The 22699-nt window shown below is 40.5% G+C and overlaps 2 protein-coding genes across 2 annotated transcripts in view; both read left to right on the top strand.

Moving 5' to 3' along the window:
* Nucleotides 1-5302: 5302 nt before the first annotated feature.
* LOC118100966 (ras-related protein Rab-5C) lies at nt 5303-9122 on the top strand. Its single transcript, XM_035146530.2, has 6 exons — nt 5303-5459; nt 6479-6817; nt 7183-7334; nt 7714-7836; nt 7953-8046; nt 8146-9122. The coding sequence occupies exons 2-6, from the start codon at nt 6649-6651 to the stop codon at nt 8283-8285; spliced, it is 678 nt and encodes a 225-aa protein (XP_035002421.1). The 5' UTR covers nt 5303-5459; nt 6479-6648; the 3' UTR covers nt 8286-9122.
* A 5136-nt stretch (nt 9123-14258) lies between these two features.
* The window catches only part of LOC118100127 (zinc finger protein 385C), a 58354-nt gene continuing 49913 nt past the window's right edge, over nt 14259-22699 (top strand). The window contains exon 1 of the mRNA XM_035144879.2: nt 14259-14398. Coding sequence (XP_035000770.2) covers nt 14356-14398 — 43 coding nt within the window. The 5' untranslated portion in view covers nt 14259-14355. The remainder of the gene's footprint in view (nt 14399-22699) is intronic.

The raw sequence follows: 22699 nt of genomic DNA on the forward strand, positions 1-22699 counted from the left end.
GTATGATTCCAGTGTATGACATTGCTTCAGGTCCCGCTCCCACACCGGGAAGGAAGGAGGAATTTGGATTTTGCCCTAAAAACAACATATTTCATATTGTATATTTCATCTGACTGTTTAAATTGCCAACATCAGCTGAGTTGTTCTTACTTTGTTGTTTGTTTACATGGAACACGTCCGAGTTCATTCTTGGAAAAATGACATCATGAGCTATTTATGATACATATATCTGCCAGATTGCAAACTTGGATAAAAATAGACTTGGTAGAAGATTTAGAGTTTTACCTGCATCATGAAATAGCTTTAATTTATTTTAGACAATAATGTGAAAACATATCTAAATTCAGACTTTTTATTGGTTAGGGTTTAAACAATGTTTTTGCTTCAAACAGTGACTTTAAGTTTCCTTTGGTTAAAATTCCTAAATTCCTGTTTTTAAGTATCTCAGGCTGACCATGATCGAAATTCCTCCCTACTTGAAGACTTGTAGGTTTTTGAAGTTATTCTTTTCATATTTCGATTTTCTATTGATCTGTTTCATTTTCTGGACTCTGGAAATCTTCAAATGTCAACAATGAAACTTTTCTGATGTTTGAAGGTGTTTTTGTTCGATATGTTGTTGATAAGAATGAGGTCATATGAAATAAACCACAGCTCTTTGGTTTCATCCCAGAACGATGTCCCTCAAAATGATAGTGTTGCAAATTTCCCTGGTTGGAAGTGTTAAAGTGCAGCTGAGGACACGGTGCTTCGTCTCAACCTGTGGCCTTGGAATCACCAGCAGGGCTCCATCTGTTTTTATTTTTGATCAACATGGAATCTAAAGGTATTTTGTTGTTATCACATGTCAGCCAGTTGTGTAATACTTGGCTTTCCAGAGTCGGGTTATATTGGATCTACATGAATTGTGCAACAAAACCAGACAATAAAAGGGATCCTGAGGAATCTAAACTCAGGAGACAATTCACCAGGTAGGACATGTTTCCATTTATGAATATGTGGGTTATGAGAGAACTTGATGAGTTTGAGGCTCTGACACTTTTTTAATACATAGTGAAAAGATGAAGTCTGTGATCCTCACTCTTTTGGTGGTGTTGGTTGTCGGCCACAGTGAGTAAACTCTTAAAATCATTAAACCGTACAATATTAATTTCTGCCTTTGAAATTCAACGGCTAATATGCAATCAATTTAATTTTGACACTGTATATTTTCTGTTTACACTATTTATTTATATTCCATTTCTATTTTCATATTTCTTTACATTTATATTGCAAGTCTACTTATGTCTATTTTTACTGTCCTCTTCAACACAGCAAATCTCCCCGTCATCTAATCTCATCTCATCTCATCCTATCTTATCTTATGTTATGTTATGTTATGTTATGTTATGTTATGTTATGTTATGTTATCTAACTTATCTTATCTTATCTTATCTTATCTTATTTTATCTTATCTTATTTTATCTTATCTTATCTTAACTTAGCTTATCTTAGCTTGTTTTGTTCTGAGAATTGAGAGGCAATGAAAATGCTGTGTCCATCTGCACATATTTGGTTTTTCCTTTTGCAGGTGAAGCCTTGGAGTGTAACTGTGGAGGTAGGACTCCGTGTTCAGGCATCACTGAGACCTGCTCTGCTTCAAACCAAGTCTGTATGAACTTCAGGTTTAACCCCACTCGTAAGTATGAGCCTTTCCATCAGTACTGCAATAATACAACTATAAAGAGAGGAAGATGTCTGGTGATCCATTCAGATTTTTTCCATGTTTCCACAGAACACGGATACCTCCGGACTTGCTATCCAGCAGTTGGTTGTCAGAGTCTGATGCGTTCAGGGATAGGAACCGGGTTCTGCTGCAGCTCTGATCTGTGCAACTAAACAATGAACATAGTGCAACACATCTTCCAGTGAATGAACAATCCACTGTAATGTAATGTTTGCTGCATTGTCCTAATAAAGATCATTCAGTTAATGCTTTTGTCTTTTTTCACTTTTCATTTTTCATATTTTCCTTGTGTTTATTATGGGTTTGATGTTTGTTGCCTGCATTGGGCTCTTGTGACAAAGAAGCAATGCAACATAGTTTTTGTGAGGAGCAAAAATAAAGGGGCTTCTATTACAGTGATTGGGATATTTTAAGAGATGAAACTTTTATTTTGAAAAGAATAATAAACACAGCAGACTGGGCACAGTTAAAATTCACACCAAAGTCCTATCAGCACATAACAGTTATATTATAGCGCCATCGTGTGTCTGATTTTTTTCATGAAGATCCATTAATTATTCTCTGAGATATCAAGGAAAATGTTGAAAAGTGCTCGCAATTTTAAAGTCAGTGAAAACATTTCTCGGATCCTCCCCCTGATACAGATCCACACCGGAATGTAACTGGATCTACCTTGTGTCATGGTCATGCCCACCCCTTCACTAAATGTCATGGAAATTTGTTTAGTAGGTGTTGCGTGATCCTGCAAACAATCAAACAAGCAAACACCGACAACAACATATTTGCAGAGGTAAAAATCTCTGAGTCTCTGTCTACTGTTATTTAGGGAAAGTAATTACAAAATAAAAGAGGAAATAACTAAAAAGGGTGTCGCACAGAGGTGCAGATGGTGACAATACACAGATCTACTCAGGTCGTTCTGAATGAGGATTTTATTTAGGATCCTCCTGGGGTCAACGCACATTCATCACAACCTGAATGGCCCATTAGTGTCAGTGTTTCTGAACTCAAAGTGAAATATGGATAAGATGTAATGAGTCACATAGAGTAACTAATGATTAAGTATGATTCCAGTGTATGACATTGCTTCAGGTCCCGCTCCCACACCGGGAAGGAAGGAGGAATTTGGATTTTGCCCTAAAAACAACATATTTCATATTGTATATTTCATCTGACTGTTTAAATTGCCAACATCAGCTGAGTTTTTCTTACTTTGTTGTTTGTTTACATGGAACACGTCCGAGTTCATTCTTGGAAAAATGACATCATGAGCTATTTATGATACAAATATCTGCAAGATTGCAAAGTCGGATAAAAACAGACTGGGAAGAAGATTTAGAGTTTTACCTGCATCTTGAAATAGCTTTAATTTATTTTAGACAATATCGTCAAAACATATCTAAATTCAGACTTTTTATTGGTTATGGTTTAAACAATGTTTTTGCTTCAAACAGTGACTTTAAGTTTCCTTTGGTTAAAATTCCCTAATTCCTGTTTTTAAGTATCTCGAAATTCCTCCCTACTTGAAGACTTGTAGGTTTTTGAAGTTATTCTTTTCATATTTCAATTTTCTATTGATCTGTTTCATTTTCTGGACTCTGGAAATCTTCAAATGTCAACAATGAAACTTTTCTGATGTTTGAAGGTGTTTTTGTTCGATATGTTGTTGATAAGAATGAGGTCATATGAAATAAACCACAGCTCTTTGGTTTCATCCCAGAACGATGTCCCTCAAAATGATAGTGTTGCAAATTTCCCTGGTTGGAAGTGTTAAAGTGCAGCTGAGGACACGGTGCTTCGTCTCAACCTGTGGCCTTGGAATCACCAGCAGGGCTCCATCTGTTTTTATTTTTGATCAATATGGAGTCTAAAGGTATTTTGTTGTTATCACATTTCAGCCAGTTGTGTAATACTTGGCTTTCCAGAGTCGGGTTATATTGGATCTACATGAATTGTGCAACAAAACCAGACAATAAAAAGGGATCCTGAGGAATCTAAACTCAGGAGACAATTCACCAGGTAGGACATGTTTCCATTTATGAATATGTGGGTTATGAGAGAACTTGATGAGTTTGAGGCTCTGACACTTTTTTAATACATAGTGAAAACATGAAGGCTGTGATCCTCACTCTTTTGGTGGTGTTGGTTGTCGGCCACAGTGAGTAAACTCTTAACCTCATTAAACCGTACAATATTAATTTCTGCCTTTGAAATTCAATGGCTAATATGCAATCAATTAAATTTTGACAATGGATATTTTCTGTTTACACTATTTATTTCTATTCCATTTCTATTTTCATATTTCTTTACATTTATACTGCAAGTCTACTTATGTCTATTTTTACTGTCCTCTTTAACACAGCAAATTTCCCCGTCATCTCATCTCATCTCATCCTATCTTATGTTATGTTATCTTATCTTATCTTATCTTATCTTATCTTATCTTATCTTATCTTATCTTATCTTATCTTATCTTATCTCATCTTATCTTATCTTATCTTAGCTTGTTTTTGTTCTGAGAATTGAGAGGCAATGAAAATGCTGTGTCCATCTGCACACATTTGTTTTTTCCTTTTGCAGGTGAAGCCTTGGAGTGTAACTGTGGAGGTAGGACTCCGTGTTCAGGCATCACTGAGACCTGCTCTGCTTCAGACCAAGTCTGTATGAACTTCAGGTTTAACCCCCCTGGTAAGTATGAGCCTTTCCATCAGTACTGCAATAATACAACTATAAAGAAAGGAAGATGTCTGGTGATCCATTCTAATTTTTTCCATGTTGTCACAGCTACCGGATACTTCCAGAGTTGCTATCCAGCAGTTGGTTGTCAGAGTCTGATGCGTTCAGGGATGGGAACCGGGTTCTGCTGCAGCGATGATCTGTGCAACTAAACAATGAACATAGTGCAACACATCTTCCAGTGAATGAACAATCCACTGTAATGTAATGTTTGCTGCATTGTCCTAATAAAGATCATTCAGTTGCTGCTTTTGTCTTTTTTCACTTTTCATTTTTCATATTTTCCTTGTGTTTATTATGGGTTTGGTGTTTGTTGCCTGCATTGGGCTCTTGTGACAAAGAAGTAATGCAACATAATTTTTTTTTTAAAGATCAGATCTCTCTCTCTGTCTCTCTCCCTCCCTCTCTCTCTCTCTCTGGCTCTCTCCCTCCCTCCCTCTCTCCCTCTGACTGTGTCTGTCTTTCTCTATTTGCCCCCCCCCTCTCTCTCTCTGCCTCTCTCTCTCTCTCTCTTTCCCTCCCCTCCTCTCTCTCTCTCTCTCTCTCTCTCTCTCTCTCTCTCTCTCTCCCTCTCTGTCTGTCTGTTTCTCTCTATCTGCCTCCCTCCCTCTCTCTCTCTCTCTCTCTCTCTCTCTCTCTCTCTCTCTCTCTCTCTCTCTCCCTCTCTGTGTGTCTGTTTCTCTCTATCTGCCTCCCTCCCCCTCTCTCTCTCTCTCTCTCTCTCTCTCTCTCTCTCTCTCTCTCTCTCTCTCTCTCTCCCTCTCTCCCTCTCTCTCCCCCTTCTCTGTCTCTCTCGCGTCATGCTCCTGGCTCATTTGATTGGCTGTTACCCCGCGTCACATGACAGACGAAACCAGGAAGGGTTTTCGTTACACAAGGCGGAAGCACATTATTTTTTACTCAGCCCGTAAGCGTTTAGGCAGAAAAAGGACAAAAGACAGTCACAGAGGAACAACACTGACACCAGTCCCGGAGTGGAGGTTGTTTTTCGTTGCTGGTGAGAACTCCAGAGTTTAATTTGTCTCATTTGTCACGGGGTTTCTCTTGTAATCCGACGTTAGCATGGCTGTTAGCTTTAGCCTCGGAGCTAACTTCAGGGTTTGTTTTGTTGTCGTCTGGTCCCACGGTCAAAGCCGCGGGTTCACACGGGTTTTAGAGTCAGTTGTTGTATTTCAAGGCAACATTTTAAATAATCTCTAGTTTGTCTCGTACAGTGCGATGTTGACTCAAAGTGTGACAGTGTTAAAAACTTGTAATCATTCTGATCCCTCACAAACACACCTGGCAAGTTTGTGTAGTTCATACAGAGTCTGAATAAATGCTGCTGCTGTTAAAATGTAATTGTGAGAAAGGTCTTTTTAAAAGTGACGTCAAACATGTCACGTTTCTGCTCTTGAGCTACAGTTATAAGTTGATTTTTAAGTAACCTAATCAACTTATAATTTGATAATCAATGGATCCATTCAGACACTTTAATAAGCAGAAATGCCACTGTTTTCTGATTATCTGTGCCATAGAGTTAAAAGTCTAAGATCTGAGATTGTTTTTCAGACAAGAGAAACATTGAACTCTGCAAAATTTTAAATATTTGTCACTATTTTAAAACCATTCATCTACTCAATGATTAACTGATTAAAACAAATAAATACTTGACGGGTCAATTGACAAAAGGAAAACGATTGTCAATAGATGCAGGTGCAACGGGTTAATACACATGCAAAAAACATTAATATGGGATATTTGTCAGTCCAGCTCTGTCAGTTATTATTATTATTATCATTATTGTTATTTACATATTTAATCTTCTGACACCTCTATTGTCATCAACATTTACTTTCTGAAATAAGTGTTTACTGGAATGAAATGAAAACTACAGAAGAAAGACTCTATAATGACATTTAAATTAATAGGGCCGTACATAATTGTATTGACTACATTTCACAAATGGTGCATTCATCATTTTCACCATTTAAAATGAAAAACCATGTTACATTTTCCTTATTTTTGTCCATCAAGGTAAACTGGGTTGCTCCATCTCGGTCCAGTTCTTCCCACCAGAAGACTGATCCTTGACTTCGCTCACCATCAGTGCCTGTGTGTTCAGGGTTCGTCCCTGTCGAGAGAGTCGATAGTCTCCGCCCCATATCACAGGCCGTCTCCATCCTTCACAGCCTCCGTCTCTGTCAATGGCTGGGCGTGGTGGAGGAGCATCCAGGCCTAATGGCGCCACAGCAGCAAACAAAATCTGCCAGTTCAAACTGGTGCTGCTGGGGGAGTCGGCGGTGGGCAAGTCCAGCTTAGTGCTGCGTTTCGTCAAAGGCCAGTTCCATGAATTCCAGGAGAGTACCATTGGAGGTAGGAGACACTCCACTACAGTCATATACAATATTTTAAAACATATATATGCTGCAAAACTTTAAATTGTACTAAAATGGCCTTTGTGGAAACGTAATGACAATTTAAAGCTTCCTACCACATGTGGACCTGCGAGTTATATATTTTATCACTCATACGTTTCCTAAGGTTAAGAATAAATGTCAATTTTTTAAAACAAGTGTCGTGCTTCACTTAATGGACCTAATTTCAGCCGGTCTAACTGACACAGACATGTTTGTGCTGTCGTGAGTAGCACGGAGCTTGTGTGTGTCTAAGTGCTGTGTTGCGGCGGTGGTTCTGATATCTTATCATTCTTCTTATCTTCTTTGTTTTGCTCTCCTCAGCTGCCTTCCTCACCCAGACGGTCTGTCTGGACGACACCACAGTGAAGTTTGAGATCTGGGACACGGCGGGTCAAGAGCGCTATCACAGCCTGGCTCCAATGTACTACAGAGGAGCACAGGCAGCCATCGTGGTCTACGACATTACCAACACAGTAGGTTTCAGGCGTAGCATTGACAGAGATAGAATGTTTTGTTTTTTTTAACTCAGATGGGTTATTACTCAAATGCTGCTTTCATAAAGACTAGTTTTACTTTTTTTCTGTCTTTTTGTTTTATGAAAATTGTTGTTGTCTCTGCAGTAAAAGGCAGAGATTCATTTTAAGGTATTAAGGCAAACGTTGGTCGTCAGAGGTGTGAGCGAATTTTAGAATACCTCCTAGAAGTATGTTTTTTTTTTTTATTAACGGATACAAGACTCTCTTCAAATTTAATGTAATTGCATCCAAAACAAATACATTTCCAAGAGTAGTCGAACCAAGGGGAAACACTGCAGAGTGAAAGTAGTATTGATACAGTGTCTTGCTCGATCAGGATACTTTCGTACGAGCGAAAAACTGGGTGAAGGAGCTGCAGAGACAAGCCAGTCCCAACATCGTGATCGCTCTGGCAGGCAACAAGGCGGACATCGCAAATAAGAGAGCTGTGGAGCTGCAGGTGTGAAGATGCATGAATGAGAATCAATTTAACAGCTAAACTATATCAGGTATTCAATGCCAATTTATTAGACCATAAAATAATTTGAAACTGCACTTTCTAAATATTGTTCCCAGGAGGCACAAGTGTACGCTGATGACAACAGTCTACTCTTCATGGAGACCTCGGCCAAGACTGCCATGAACGTCAATGAAATTTTTATGGCCATTGGTAAGTGCATTATTCTGAAGCGTCAAACACATACTTAATGCTCAACCTTCTTATTTCTGCAGCAAAGTAAAATTCCAAACATGTTTCTTTTCCCTGTAGCTAAGAAGCTACCAAAGAATGAAGCTCAGGGTGGAGCTGGACAAGGTGGACGAACCCGGACGGGAGTGGATCTACAGGAAGCTGCCCCTCAGAGCCGCAGCAGCCAGTGCTGTGGTGGTGGCGGCGGCGGCGGCAATTAGCAAGTACAAACAAAACAATGAACTTAGTGAGCGAGCCCTGAACATTGTTTAAAGGACAACATGTAGCTAAACCCAGAGAGGCAGGAGAGAGCAGAGCCACTCGCCACTCCCGCACTTAAACTGAGATTACAGATGAGATTATCTGGTTCCCTTTTTAATAAAGGAACATTTTTTAAAAAGAATCATAAGCTAGAGGGATTTCCCAAGATCCCTCACTACTTCTCTTCTGTCTTTCCCCTGTTTATCTATCTACCTCCCTGTTCCCCTTCAGCCTCTGTCTCAGATGATTGAGTCCTGTCTTAAATCAAATCTCTTTTGAGGGGTGATATTGAGGGTTTTTTGCCATTTTCCTTAATTAAGTGTGTTTTTTATGTTATGTTTGTGTATATAGTATATACATATATGCACATATATATAAATTGGCAGTTGTTAACCTCTCTACTTCTATCATTTCTTTAATCATCATTGTGAAAAATACGGATACCCAATTATTGTTAATGCTGAAATTGCAAAAGGCAGAGCGATCAACCTTGTTGTCTTATTGCAATTTAGACCAGAGCATTTTGTTGTTCTTTTTAGGGACCTGGACGTGACACAGTTGTAAAGAAGGACGTTGCTTATTGAAGCGGGTCTCCATTTAGCAGGCAACACATCTGAAGATGTTTCTGAAGTGTGCAACTAATGCAGTTGTTTGCATTCATCGTGTATTGATATCTGTAACACCAGAAAGTCGTTGGCCTTTTTTAAAATAAATAATGAGATGTGAGAATAACTTGTAAATCTAAATAGTAATAAATATCTTGCAAGATTCATTTTGTTTTGCTTGTTCTGAGTGTGCTTTGGTGTCTCTAGTTATTATTTGCATGTTTTCAGGTCTGGTGTCAGAGCGGATTTCCGGCTTGCTGTTTGAGAGGATAATGTTTTTCACTCAAATATATCATGTCTGTTTGTTTTTTTCTCTGAAATTATATGTGAAAATGGATATTATTATGCTATCAGTGTTTTTCTCACTCTGTCACAATAGAGTTAAGATTCATTCCTTAACTGCTTCCTATTGAAAGTTTCTTTGGGTCGCTACGAGTGTGCATATAGCTATAAAAATCTAAATATTCAAATTATATCTCATTATGTCGCTTGGCTTAATCCTGATTTCAGTTTAAATTCACTGATCTGGAACAAACAAAGACATTTTTGTCTGCAGAGTTAATCATGAAGATTTGTCAATTTTGGGAATGCATCCTTTCTTCACTTTCTCAAAAAAAAAGTAAAAAGGCTGAATCTCATTTTTGGCCACATTTTCTGCAATGCAGGGAAAGTTTGAAATGATATGCAGTCTAAACTGGCATTAAACCTTTTCAACCACTAGAGGGCAGTGTCACACTAAAACCCAGGTACAAAATGAAATTGAATGCATGTGAGGCCCTTCACTTCTATGTAGTCAATATCTCCAATTAGAAATGTTACAAAAAGGAAAGTGATGAGTGGATTAAATGCCAAGATAATCATTTCAATGCTGAAGTCCGTTTTTGTGGTAGAGCTGTCTCAGTGTGAAAGTGAAGGAAAAGGACTAAAACTTAATATGATGGCTTAAAGAAATGTTATGGGCTATTATTAAAGAACTACTATTAAAGAAACTAATGTATTTAATATGAATGGAAATGGAAAGAACGTGGTCTGACTGTAAAGTATTGGAAATATTTAACAACAGCAGTATGAGAAGAGTCTCAGATATTAGAATATTATACTGTATGTGCATACGCTCGCCATTACTAGTGTCAGGTATATACATAGATTAACAGTTGGTTAACTTCTCTACATCTGTCAATTCCTTCATCTTTATTGTGAAAAATACAAACACCCAATATTAATAATGCTGAAATTGCAAATGGCTATTTCTTTTTGCCTTATTTCAATTTATTTCACATTATTTTGTTCTTCTCTTTAGGGACCTGAACATGACACAGTTATAAAGAAAGCTTGAGATGTTGCTGATGTTGTAGGTTGATGATTTTAACAGGCTAAACATCTGCAGTGAATGCTTTGGCATTTGATGACATTAACATAAAACGGGTGAAACCGTGTTATCTGGGTTTGAGCCTAAACACGTATACATGTACTGTAACTACGTAAAGATCTTGATGTTGAAAATGGTGAAAACCGGCTTCGAGGCTAACAGACCTGCTGTTATGGTATGGCTGCCTCAGACCTAATATTGAATCTGCTTTTAAAGCCATTTGAACACATGTACATACACGCACACACACACAGGGACATACTCACAAAGTCAGGCAACATCTCTGCCAAAAGCAGGAGGCCGCTCTGTTCACAGTAAATGATTTCGCATTTGTTGAGCTGTCAGTCAGGAGGTATCCTGTCCTAAAAAAAACCTCATTTGATACTTGGCCCCTGTGAATAATAATAATGGTGTGAGAGCTGGACTTAAACTGACTGTGTTTAGAGGCGGAGATTTGCAGGATAAAAGAAATGTGCCCTGAAAATAAACACACGGCCACAAACCTTCTTTTCCACATTCACATTTTGTTGCAGGTCATATTTGTTGTGTCTCATTTTTGAACAACAAAAGAAAAGTTTTTGAGTTCATATACTGAAAGGGGTGTGGTTGTAATTATGACAAGGATTTTCTGTTTAAATTGTTTGTTTGCAGCCCAGTTTAACAGCTGGAACTCACTGAAAAAGACAGAAAACAGTCAAATATGTCCAAAGGTCTGCTCTGATGGATTCCCTCTATCTTCCTGTACAGAAAGAAATGTCATTAAATACCAAGGGCACAGGGACACGGTATCTGGATTGCATTCTGTGGTGCAGTTTGAGATTTCTGCTGATAGCGATAGTGGGCCTATATGTGATGTGGTACAATAATTGTCTCTTATCTAAAATGAAACATCTAGCCGTGTTGCTGCAGGATGGACTGCTAGTGAGGAAGGAACCAGACTGAAGCACAGTAAACAGTTGCGGAAAGGAGAGTGATTTTCGTTTTAATTATCTTGCATATTATATTTGTCCATGCTCGGTTTGCAGAGCATTCTCACAGCGTCGCTACGAAGTCAAGCAGCTGAAAACCGAGCAGCTTTTTGAGTTGCATGCTGAGGATGGGGCAGTGGCAGAGCTGGGATTTATCAGGGGTCATAAAGGGGCCACATTTCACACAGAGGGGACAATTATATGTCCAACATCCATGTACAATTCCTGTTTCAGTAAGGTGCACTCCCTACTCACTGTTAAGCCACACATTATTTAATATATTAACAAATTGTCATTTTTATTATTCGTATTGTTACTTATGAGTGAATAATTTATTTAAAACAAAACACTTCAGGAGACAATCACAATTCAGATGGGGCCAGTGCCCCCCTGACCCCCTCCCTGGATCTGCCTCTGGAATTGGGCATGATCACTAAGTTCCTGATTGAGATGAGGGGATTGATACCACTTTTATATCTGGGTGGTAAATATATAAAGATTCAGCCTGCAGCTTGTTAGCTTAGCAGGAGTATGGGGGAAACAGCTATTTACATTTACCTGAACACTTAAACATTCAATCTAGAGAGTGAATGAGAGACTGCATTTTCTAACCTGAACCTGATGGGCATTTCATTTTTTGTGTTCGAACCTGACACGAGCCGGATGTTTTCCCTGATTAACGCCACGGGAATTGTACAAAATCAAGTAGAAAGCAAAGCCAACGTGACAGAACCCGAATGTGCCTTTTTCAAAATGCATGTCCAAACCCGGCCTGAACTCTCAGGTCCTGACGGATTACGTTTCCTGTCTTACCCTTAATATATGGTCAGTTTAAGAGTTATCGATGAAGGTAAATTATTTGTTTTACTTACCTACAAATATGTCAAATCCCCTGAGTCAAATAAATGGTCAAAGTACTACATGCTGCAGCTGCTACAGTCTGTATGTCAAACAGAGATGCTCGGTTTTGTAGTCACGCTCAAAAAACAGGGATTAAAGAAAAAACTGTTGCCATATCTCCAAGGGAGCAGCGAGGTTATGGATAATTCTGGGACCAGAGGAATAAAAATGTCCTTTAATGAAACCACTCGAGATCATGATGGAGCCGAGCGCTGGTATTAACTTTGATGCTGGGAACATTGGACTCGAGCGAGCAAATATCCCCCATGAATCCTAATCCAACCTTAACAACAGGAAGCTGATTCTCCCATTGTGGGAGTAGCTAGTTTGACATGGTGTGTGTGTGTGCATATGTGTGTAGTTGTGTGTCTTTTATACCCACGCACACATGAGCAGGGACAGCAAGAGCACTTGATGAGCTGTGACATCTTACACCGTTGTCTCTGCTTGTATTTGCATGCAACCATGTGTGCACCTTTTATTTTTAGGGTGGTTGACTTGTGGCGGGGGTCAAGCAGGGTACCAAAAGGACTTAGACGTGAAGGACATAGCTCAAACTCCAAGTATGTTTCCACCGTGCATCCATCACCGTCCGGCTGACAGCTGAGCCCTGACGTCCCACCACCAGGTTGGCCGCGGCACACACATGTGTCCATGTCGCCGAGCTCCCAAATTCATCTGCGGGCATCTGCTTTTGAACGCAGCCCAACAATGTTAATGAGGGGGTCTGGGGGGTTGGGCAGGGCTGGTTATAGACATTGAAGGTGGAGAGGGTTTGACATGTCAGAGAGAGACAACGCTTTCCTGTGACTCCTCAGACAGTTTATCTTATTCCAAGTGGCTGCTATGTGGAAGGAGGTTTTTAATAGAACTGTTTATGGATGTACAATATTATTGTTTTGAGGCTGTAAAAAAAACCCAGTAGGGGTTTTATAAGGACTTCAAGTGAAGTCACGTAAAAATGTACTTTCACTGGACAAATAATAGGCTTCTTCTCAACAACAAATCGCAAAACATGTCAATTGTCACCATTTCCTTTGTGTTAAAAAGACAGACACTGTGTCCTACACCTACCTTTCCCATTGTAATCTAATGCTGTTGTGTTTTTTTTGTGTTATTCTTGTTTTCCATTATGGTTTTTAGCAAACAGCAACAACAATTTCGTTTTTGGTTAGATCCAGACACCCCCCCGGCCCCTTTTTACAAATAAAATGGAATTGAATAGATGTTAAAAATACTGCACAATCATTTTAATTCCTGAACAGCAGATCTCCAGTGGAGGGTATATAGCTAAAAACTTTTTTATTTGTTTATATTTTGACCAAAATACTGCGCAGAAAAGAAAGTTGTTCATACATTTTTGAACTTTTTATCTGGATCTGTAAAGTTGGCAATTTGGCTGACACACAGGAACCAAGCTCAGGATAGCGGTAGTGTGGAGCTGATCTTGGTTCTGATGGGACTGTTGAAGGCCAGACTCAAGATGTGTCTCAATTCAATAAATTCTCCTGACGTTTTCGCTTCACTTTTTGCCACTATTACCTCTATGAAAAACAGTTTGTCACTAAAGTGCAATGAATCATGGGATGTGTTGGGCCTGGAAGGATCCGCCCGGGTGGAGCCTTCGCTGCTCGGGGCTGGAAGGACACATTTGTAGGCCGCATTTGGAGGAGCCTTCGAATTGGGACAGTCGAATGCAGCCGACGAAGGATGCGACCTCTGAACTCATTCTACAAAATGGTGGACAATATACAGGCCTTTGGTCACAGATGGACTTTGGGGGGTATTTCATGTTGAGTTGGGGGCGGTGAAGAGCTGGTGGTTCATTTTTAATCAGAGAAATGTACTGATTGATTGGTTTTGTAGATTTTGCTTATATTTCTTTGGTTTTTTTGAGTGATGGGTTTAGTTTGACTTGTGTTTTCTATGCAATGGTCCAATAAAGGAAAATGAAAACCATTTCAAACACTTCCCCCTCCCTCCCTCTCTCCCTGTCTCTCTCTCTCTCTCATTCTCTCTCTCTCATCACCGCGCGCAGTCGTTTGGCATCTCTCGGGTCGCGCGTGCAGGCGGCGGCACAGGCGCGCGCGGGCACACTCTTCCCCCGCGTGCTTTGATCCTTTCCCTGACGGTCTCGCGGGACCCGGAACCTGCGGCTGAGCTCGTCACAGTCACAGTGCCAGTGGACATGGACCGAGAGGACGGAGCAGAAGAGACACCGCGTCACGCAGGTAAGAAACCAAACACTCCTCTGGTCCCGACACGTGCGTAATGGTGCGTAAATGTAGACACGCGTGCGCTGCTCGTGTCTGTGGGTTTAGCGCGTCTCCTCTTTCTGTCACAATCCTGCCAACAGTGTTTGTAGTGACGAGCAGACACTTCATTCATCACATGAGAGCAACAGAGTGTCTCACTTTTCCAACATTAACATCTCCTCCACTCTGAACCAGCTCTGTGCACTTTTATAGGAAAACAGTGGTGGTAGGTTTGGAAAGAAGTTACTGGGAATATTTGAGGAGGATTTCAAATCCTTTCTTTAATTGTTGACCTCTTCCAGACACCTTCATCTAAGAGAGGTTGCTATTCTTCAACCTCATTACTCATGTCCCTGATGGTTTTCAACCAAAAAGTCCAAATGAGTGTAAGAGACCAATTGACAGAGGCATGTAAGTCATTTATTGCCATGATTATTGTTATTTTGGATCTTTAAATGTTTGTTTTATTACATTTTTGGCATAAAAATGGGACCTGCAGTTGTATCCTTTGTGTGAAAAACACACCCTGTTGTCTCGTGTTCAAATTGTGCAACCAAAAAGTCAGAATCAGTATCACAGACCATATTGCAAACACACCTATGTCATTTTTGCCACATTTATTGTTTTTGATCTTTAAATATTTGTATATTTAAACATGTATAAATATTTGAATATAAGGCCTGGAGCTGTGTCTTTTTATCTGAAATGATTTCATGTTAACAGCCGTTGCAGTGATATCGTGAATCCTCTTGAATCATGAGAAGATTTAGTCGATTCAGATCCAAACAGATCCAAAGGTTAAGTAACCCGTCCACCGATGTGTTTGTCGTTGTTTACTACACCGGCTGCCCAAATTATTTCTGTGGAAATTATTTTTCTTGACAGTCGTGCTTGTGTTAATGGAGGTAAATGGTATTTATCTGGGTTAATGGGCTGATGAATGGAGTCATTATTTAAACCCTGACGTTTGAGGGTCTGTCAGCTTCTTCCCAGTCAGGGTGTGACTGCATGTTTGTGCTGCTGTGTGCATTTTTGAATGGGGAAATGTGATTGTGTGTGTGCTTGTACCTGTGCCTGTTTTCAGATGCTTCTGAGGAGGGAATTTAGACAAAGGGTTACAGATGAAAAATAACTTTAACTGCACGCACCACAGACGACACTGCAGGTTTTCTTAGTGTCCAATTGACAATTATTCCTCAGTCGAATCAGTTATCGGGGTTTATTCCTTAAGTTGTGAGGCAGGGTCGTCCTTCTAAAGAACCATCCATCTACCCCCTATCTAAACTGGTTCAATTGAGGGTGGCGATGGGAGCTGGAGCCAATCCCAGCTGACACAGGGTGTGAGGCAGGGTATGGCAGCGTATCACAGGGCCAAGATATGGAGAAAAACAAGCATTCACACCCACGTCCAATTCCGATTCTCCAATTAACCTGAACCCGGCTTTTCTAAGAGCTCATCAAATATCCTCAGTCCTTGATTGATCAATTATCTTTAATCAATACTGAGCTGAAAGAATTGAAATGGCCTCACAAGACGGAAATGCGTGAACTCTTACTTGCATCTAACTCACCTCAGATCTGCCTGTAATGGCTCAGTCCCCCAACCTTTCAGTAGATGTGTGTGTGTGTGTGTGTGTCATTATCGTGAGTGCTGCCGTACCGTACTCAGCTTCTACTCGATTCAGGCAGAGCAGACCCACTTAAACACCCAGCAGTGGCCACATCATCATCTTCTGCATCATCTTACAATGACCTTGCTCTCCTCAGTCCCGCTCTGCGTCAGCTTCAAACCCAAATGGCTCCAAATGACGCCCGCCTGCCGCCTGCCTGCCTGCCAAGCACCGCTGCACCACCGGAGAGATGTTCTCTCCAACAACATGCAAGCAGTCATTTGCGCAGTGAACAAAAGGTCCTTGATTCATCAAATCCCGCGCCTCCTACTGCCCACTCCCCAGTGCGAAGCTGTAATTTTCACCAGCACTCCTCCGGTGTGAGGCTGGGGAGAGTTTCTCAGTTATTTCATTTCCCCGTACCTTCTGTGATTCTGCTGGGCTCTTAGGTGTGGACACAACTGGGCCATATCACACTCTCCATGCAGCATGAGGACTTGAAATCACAGAAACGGCTGACGAGCTAAAGAAATGCAAAGCGGATTAGTTAGGTAGCATATCTCATGCACAGGATTTTCCCTATTACATTAAAAGTGTTTTAGAAATAGACTGACAGCAGCCTGCTCCCAACAGACATACACAATAACACAATTTAAAGCTTTGTAAAGAAGTGAGAATATAATGATAATAAAAGACTATTTTAGTGACCAGGAAAATCAAAACCGGGCCAGAGCTAAATAACCTGAATGGTCTGGTTTACTCTCAACATTTCAGCAGGTTATTGCAAATTGTTTTTCACGACTGCCCAGTGCTTCATGAATGCATATTGTTAAAGGCCGTTGGAAGATAAGCTTCCAAGAAATAATATTTACTGTGGGGAGTTGGAGGCCTGTTTCATGCAGATCACAAAAGGTGCCAGAGTTTCACAAATTTGAGATACATTTGATAAAAAAATGTCTCACAGAGCTTTTACATGCTCATGCATTGTTCGTAAATTTCAGTTTGCTGGTTTTAAATTCAGTGAAACTGGCTCCAGGTCAGCAAATATGTTCTCGTCCTTAGGCTGGTCTGGGTTCAGAACGTTTTGACAAACAGGATTTTGGGCAGACTTTGATTTGAGCATACACCACAAATTTGGCAATAGTGTGTATTTTTTTAATTTTCTTTATAATTCTGTCTCTCACTACTCGATTTCTCAAAATCTTAAGAAGCAGGTCACAAATATATGATATAATTTTAAAGAAAGCCTGAACAATTTCCTTAAACAACTGGACACAGTAGTTTTGAGCAAACATTACTCAGACAGAAGTGAATAGCTGAAGATTTAGTGAGTATTTACAGCTGTAGTGTAGGTGGGACTGACTCAGTGTAACCTACAGAGCCAAGTTCATCACAGCAGGGGGGGGGGGGCTGAGTTCAGACATTTCAGGTCAATGTATGAATAACGGAAATATTGAAACTGTAGAATTTAATTTAAGATTAAACGAGGATCATGAGCAGCTGTTTTTTGTTTTGTTTTTTTGTGTTTGTTTCATTCTCGTAAACGTGATATCTCAGGATTTGCACAACCGTTCACTTGGACTTCAGAATGATCTGAATACACTTATTTAAAAAGCTTTGAATTGCACTTTAATTGTGCTTTTGTTTGCCTTTTGTGAATAAATTTGTTGGTCCATTTCATTCCTCCATTTATTCTGGTTATTTCAGTCCACATGAACAATTCCCTTGAGACATTTGATACAAAGCAATGAAGCGATAAGGTAACAGAACATAAATATTAGAAAACATATGTGTGGTGTAGGCTAAAGCAGTAGCTTATTACGCCCACCATACATACACAATCAATTTAACATTTAACTCATGTAACAGTGAGTATTGTTTTCATGTAATAAGCAATATGCTCTTTAAATAGTCCTGTTCGCATTTCTTTAGTCAAAACATGTTTTGAGTATAAAATAATGAAAAATATTTTATCCAAATGGTTAAAGGTCAACTTCACTGTAAAAACTTAATATTCAGCAAAAACGCCTTCATGGCCATTATTTAATATCATAACTCCGTAACAGAAAAGGCGATTGCCACCATATGTCACATTTGCACAAATACTGCATTGGTGACACAAAACTTTGGTGCCCACCTTGAAACTGCAGCGACAGATCTTCTGTGCTGCCATATTGAAAACTGTCCCATTATGAGTCTGGACCATTATGAGTCTGGACCATTATGAGTCTGGACCATTATGAGTCTGGACTCATTGCAGGCAGTAATTCTGTTTTTCTTCAGGTTTACATCATAGCTTGTGTTGTGAGACCTGAGATCTCAGCGCCTCACATCCCTCACCCTCCTGCTCCTGCGGCACTAGGTCACCTTTACATATTATTTTTTTTCCAAATATTACTGATGAAGTTGAGTGACCAGGTTATCTCCCTCTATTTTTTTTTTTCTTTTTCTCCGCTCCCTCTCTAACTTTCTCTCCTATACCTCCGAGCGCTCTCCTCTGTACTTTGGCATTTGGCTGCCGCCGTCTGTCTCGGTGAAAACCATCAGCTGTGAAATTGAGAATAATCATGTGGAACGAGATTGGGATGGGAGCAGCTTGAGCTCCAGCCCTTCACTGTCAATGGACTTGTGGCTCCTGCTGATAAAGTCCACCGAGGATTGAACAATTGCCCACAAAGCATTTTTTTTTTTTGTTGACGTGAGGAATATTGCTTTTTGTCATCGGTGAAGCAAAGATTTTTCTTCAAGACCAGTCCCTCTCGGTGCTTTTGTAGGGGTGTGTGTCTGCTATTGTCTCCAACTTAAACAAACATATTGTCTCTATTGTCGAGCCCCTTTTCCACCAGTCGAAAACCCCAATAACACCCGGCTTTTGTCTATAATAGAAATGGATTCAATCGCCACTCACTCCCACGTCACATGACTCTGCAGTGGGGTTTTTATCAGTTCCGCCTCCGATTGGCAGTGATGGAAACAGCGATAATTTCTTCTTCTCTATTTCGTCAGTCTAGACGCTTATGCTCCACCTCTTCCACCGTTTGTCTTCAAATATTTTTCAAAGACGTATCCAATGTATATACGATAAAGAAAAGCAAAAAAAAATCAGATTCCTGCCAAAACCATAAAATGCTTGGCATCTTAATCCATCACCCAAATAGCGGCAGATTATTTTCGTCAGTCGACTTAATTGTTTCAGCTCTGTTGGACACGCCATTTTATTTCGTGGGATCTAAACAAAGGAGAGAGCAGTGGTATAAAATGTAGGAAAGACCGTGGTGGTGTGTTCACCGCAGTTCTCCACAGCAGCCATTTTCTGCTCAGGGTTTTTTGTCGTTGCCCCTCCTGCCTGCGTCGAACACACACATTTTCTCATCTGGACTCTGACAGAAGCGGGGAAAAAAAGTGACGCTTAGGACGACAAATGTTTTTAGAGGAAGCACGTCTGTCTTCTCTCCGCGCATCCATCATGGGGTAATAATTTGAAATGGACTGCGGGTGAAATTTTCAAACCCGCTGGAATGTTCCACCGGTAAATGGTGTGTGCGGCGAACACCTTATCACAACAGACTCACAACAGATTGCGCCTCCCTAACCCCCTCTCTGAGCCCCTGTCTCCTCTGATACACTGAAATGGATTTCTGCTTAAGTCTACCATCAAAGACGTAATGGCTCTCGGGGCTGTGTCATTACAAGTCAGATGACAGTCTCCTTCACACAGCTTAAACCTGCCTCTGGACAGATAACTGTGATCTTTATTTGACTGATTAGAAGTGAAGACAGGGCAACGCCACCTCCCCGCCCCCTGACCTCCCCCCTCCCAACACAGCGTTATCAGCTGCAGTTCAGGGTGGAAAACAATCCCACCAAGGTGCCGCGACAATGTCACAACACCCACAAACAAAAAGCCATGTAATGACACGACACTGGCTGGTCAATACTGGGCTGTAATAAACTGAAGAGAGACTGGCTCTGTGCTAAGATACAGTCAATGTTCAGTTACACGTTCAGTGAGAACGTGTATCACTACGCTGGCAAGCATGAATCATCTTCCCTGAGCTGGGATCATCTGCTTCTCACATTAAAGCGCCTGTGGAAGAATCAACCTGAGGATAAATAAACAACATAAATACTGTATGTCAAACAAACGTCCATTTGAAATTCATTAATCCTTGCAAAGTTAGAAATCATGGACTGTATATAAAGATGGATGTTGTGTCTCCACTTTCTCCTACTATCCAGAAATGAAGCCAGAATATCCCAGATAAGATATTGCTGCCATCTTGGACTTTTTTAGCCAGGGGAGGTCCCATCCAGCTCGACCAATTACGAGTTGTAGCGTTTTTGTAGCATCAAATAACTAATTAAAACCAACTACACCCATTGGACGGTAGGAGCTATCAATCACACAGTATCCATGCCCCCTGTGCCTTTTAAATTGGACCATAATTTACTAAATGAACATCATGCTGTATTAAAGAAGACTTGAAAAGTAGAGATACTGTTTAAATGTTTGACTGTTTTCTGAGGGTCATTTTCTCATTTATGTATTTAACCAGTGGAGTCACCCTCTGCTGGTCATTAAAGAGAATACATGTTTCGGGCACTTCCTCATTGGCTTCACTTTCTGGACTCAGAATCTTCATCCATTTTTATGTACAGTCTAAGTTTTCCCCCTCCTATTCTTTTTTTTTTTTTTAAGTTGCCGCTCGAATGCCTGCCTCATGCTGCTCTCACATTTTCTCCAAAATGCTGTTTGCCGATGTTTTCACATTTTAACATTGATTTAGAAACACAGCATGTTGTGTGTAACACAGCAGCACAGGGGACAGTTGCTCTTTGAGTCCTCGTCGTGTGGACAGAGCGACGGACAGACACCTCGTCGGCTGTGTGGGAAGATGAATTTGTGTGCGGCCCATTACCTCTCTATTCCTCTGTGGCTGGATTGCAGGTACAGATTCAACACAGCAGGCAGCAGTGTGAAAATGGGCCTCTCTCTCTGTATGTGTGTGTGTATTGCTTATAGGTGTGTGAACGCCCACCTGCGTGTGTGAGTGTGTTGTATGTGCACGTATAGTGTGTGCGGTTGTGAGAATGCACAAAGAAAATGTCCTTTATAACGGACATGAACATAATTCCTCAGACACAGTACTCATGCATCATTTCACTCCATTTTATCAATAAGATTTATGTCAAATGCATGTAAGCACATATTCTTTAGGCTTCACAGGGAAACTATACATTTGCACAAACTGCAGATTTAATATTCTTACTACTAATATTTCAAATTTTCACTATTCTTTCAATACAATTTCTAACATAAGCATTTTACTGTCAGAGAACCAAATCCTTAGTTTCATAGCGCTGGGGTTCTTTAGGAATCTAGTGATTTGATTCTTGGTGTCATGATTAAATTAGAATTCAGTGCTTAGAAAGGAAGGCAGTATTTTAGTGCTCTTACTTCACAGAAATGTAATATGAAACATAGCTGGGATTAGGGTGTTAGTAACAGTGGAATTATTGGTGTTGTTGTGAGGATTCAGGGCCTTTTTGAAATGATGTACCGAATTCTTTTCCTCACCTGACCAGAAATGTTGTACCATGATGCAGTGTGCGTTGGTTGGTCGACTTGTTTTCTAGTCCTGGAGGTCACCGCTCCACTTCTCTACAAATGATGCCACACAGAGAATCTATGAAATAATTCATCATTAGGTCATTGAATACTAAACCCAAACACTTGCTGGTATGTTCTCCCGTTCAGTGTGAACTTATGAGGAGAGGAAAGATCTGCTCGACCAGTTTTGGCATTTCTTCTCTTCCTGTAGCTCTTACAGGCAAAACCCCAGTTACCAGAGCAGGAAATGAACCTGTTCCAGAAGAAGGGAGGGGTCACCTTGATGGTGCGTTGCTGCAGATGGATTTTCTCTTTCTCCGGCTGAATATTTCCAACCTATTGCATATTCCATGTGCCTTCATGTCCAGAGGGTAAATTTGTACTCTGTGTGTGTGTGTGTGTGTGTGTGTGTGTGTGTGTGTGTGTGTGTGTGTGTGTGTGTGTGTGTGTGTGTGTGTGTGTGTGTGTGTGTGTGTGTGTGTGTGTGTGTGTGTGTGTGTGTGTGTGTTTTCCTGCTGTGTACAATAGGGTAATTACTGGTATAGACGCCAATATACAAAACAGCATTGTTGTGTCTGTTTGTTTTAGAAATACAAATTTGGCACGTAGCTGTAGATAGTGATGATAATGAGTAAATGTATTAAATTTCCTTCAGATACAGTGAGAAATAAGTCCCTGTGCCCTGCAGTTAAAATAGATTGAGTCTCAGGTGATGAAACTGAAAGTCAAGCTCTGCCATTTTTAAAACTCTTTTCCATCCACCCTGGTTTTTCCTCGGATCAAGCAACTCCCGATTCTTCATGCAGCCCCTTACTCTGAAATTATTTTTCTTGGTTCCGCCATTAAATGGTGTGTTATATTATCTCTAATGTCCTTTATTGCTGAACACAAAGACCAGTCAAGCAGGCTACATTAAATGGTCGTTAATTGAAGGAGCCATTATGGCAGCGCTCTGCTGCTCGTATTGTGCCGTCTGTTACAATCGCGGCTGAATCACAGGTCGCTGATGGCGAGGCCCCCGGACCGTTCAGTCCATCAACGATTTATTATCACCGC

The sequence above is a fragment of the Hippoglossus stenolepis genome, chromosome 21, assembly GCF_022539355.2.
Source record: "Hippoglossus stenolepis isolate QCI-W04-F060 chromosome 21, HSTE1.2, whole genome shotgun sequence".
Taxonomy (NCBI): Eukaryota; Metazoa; Chordata; class Actinopteri; order Pleuronectiformes; family Pleuronectidae; genus Hippoglossus; species Hippoglossus stenolepis.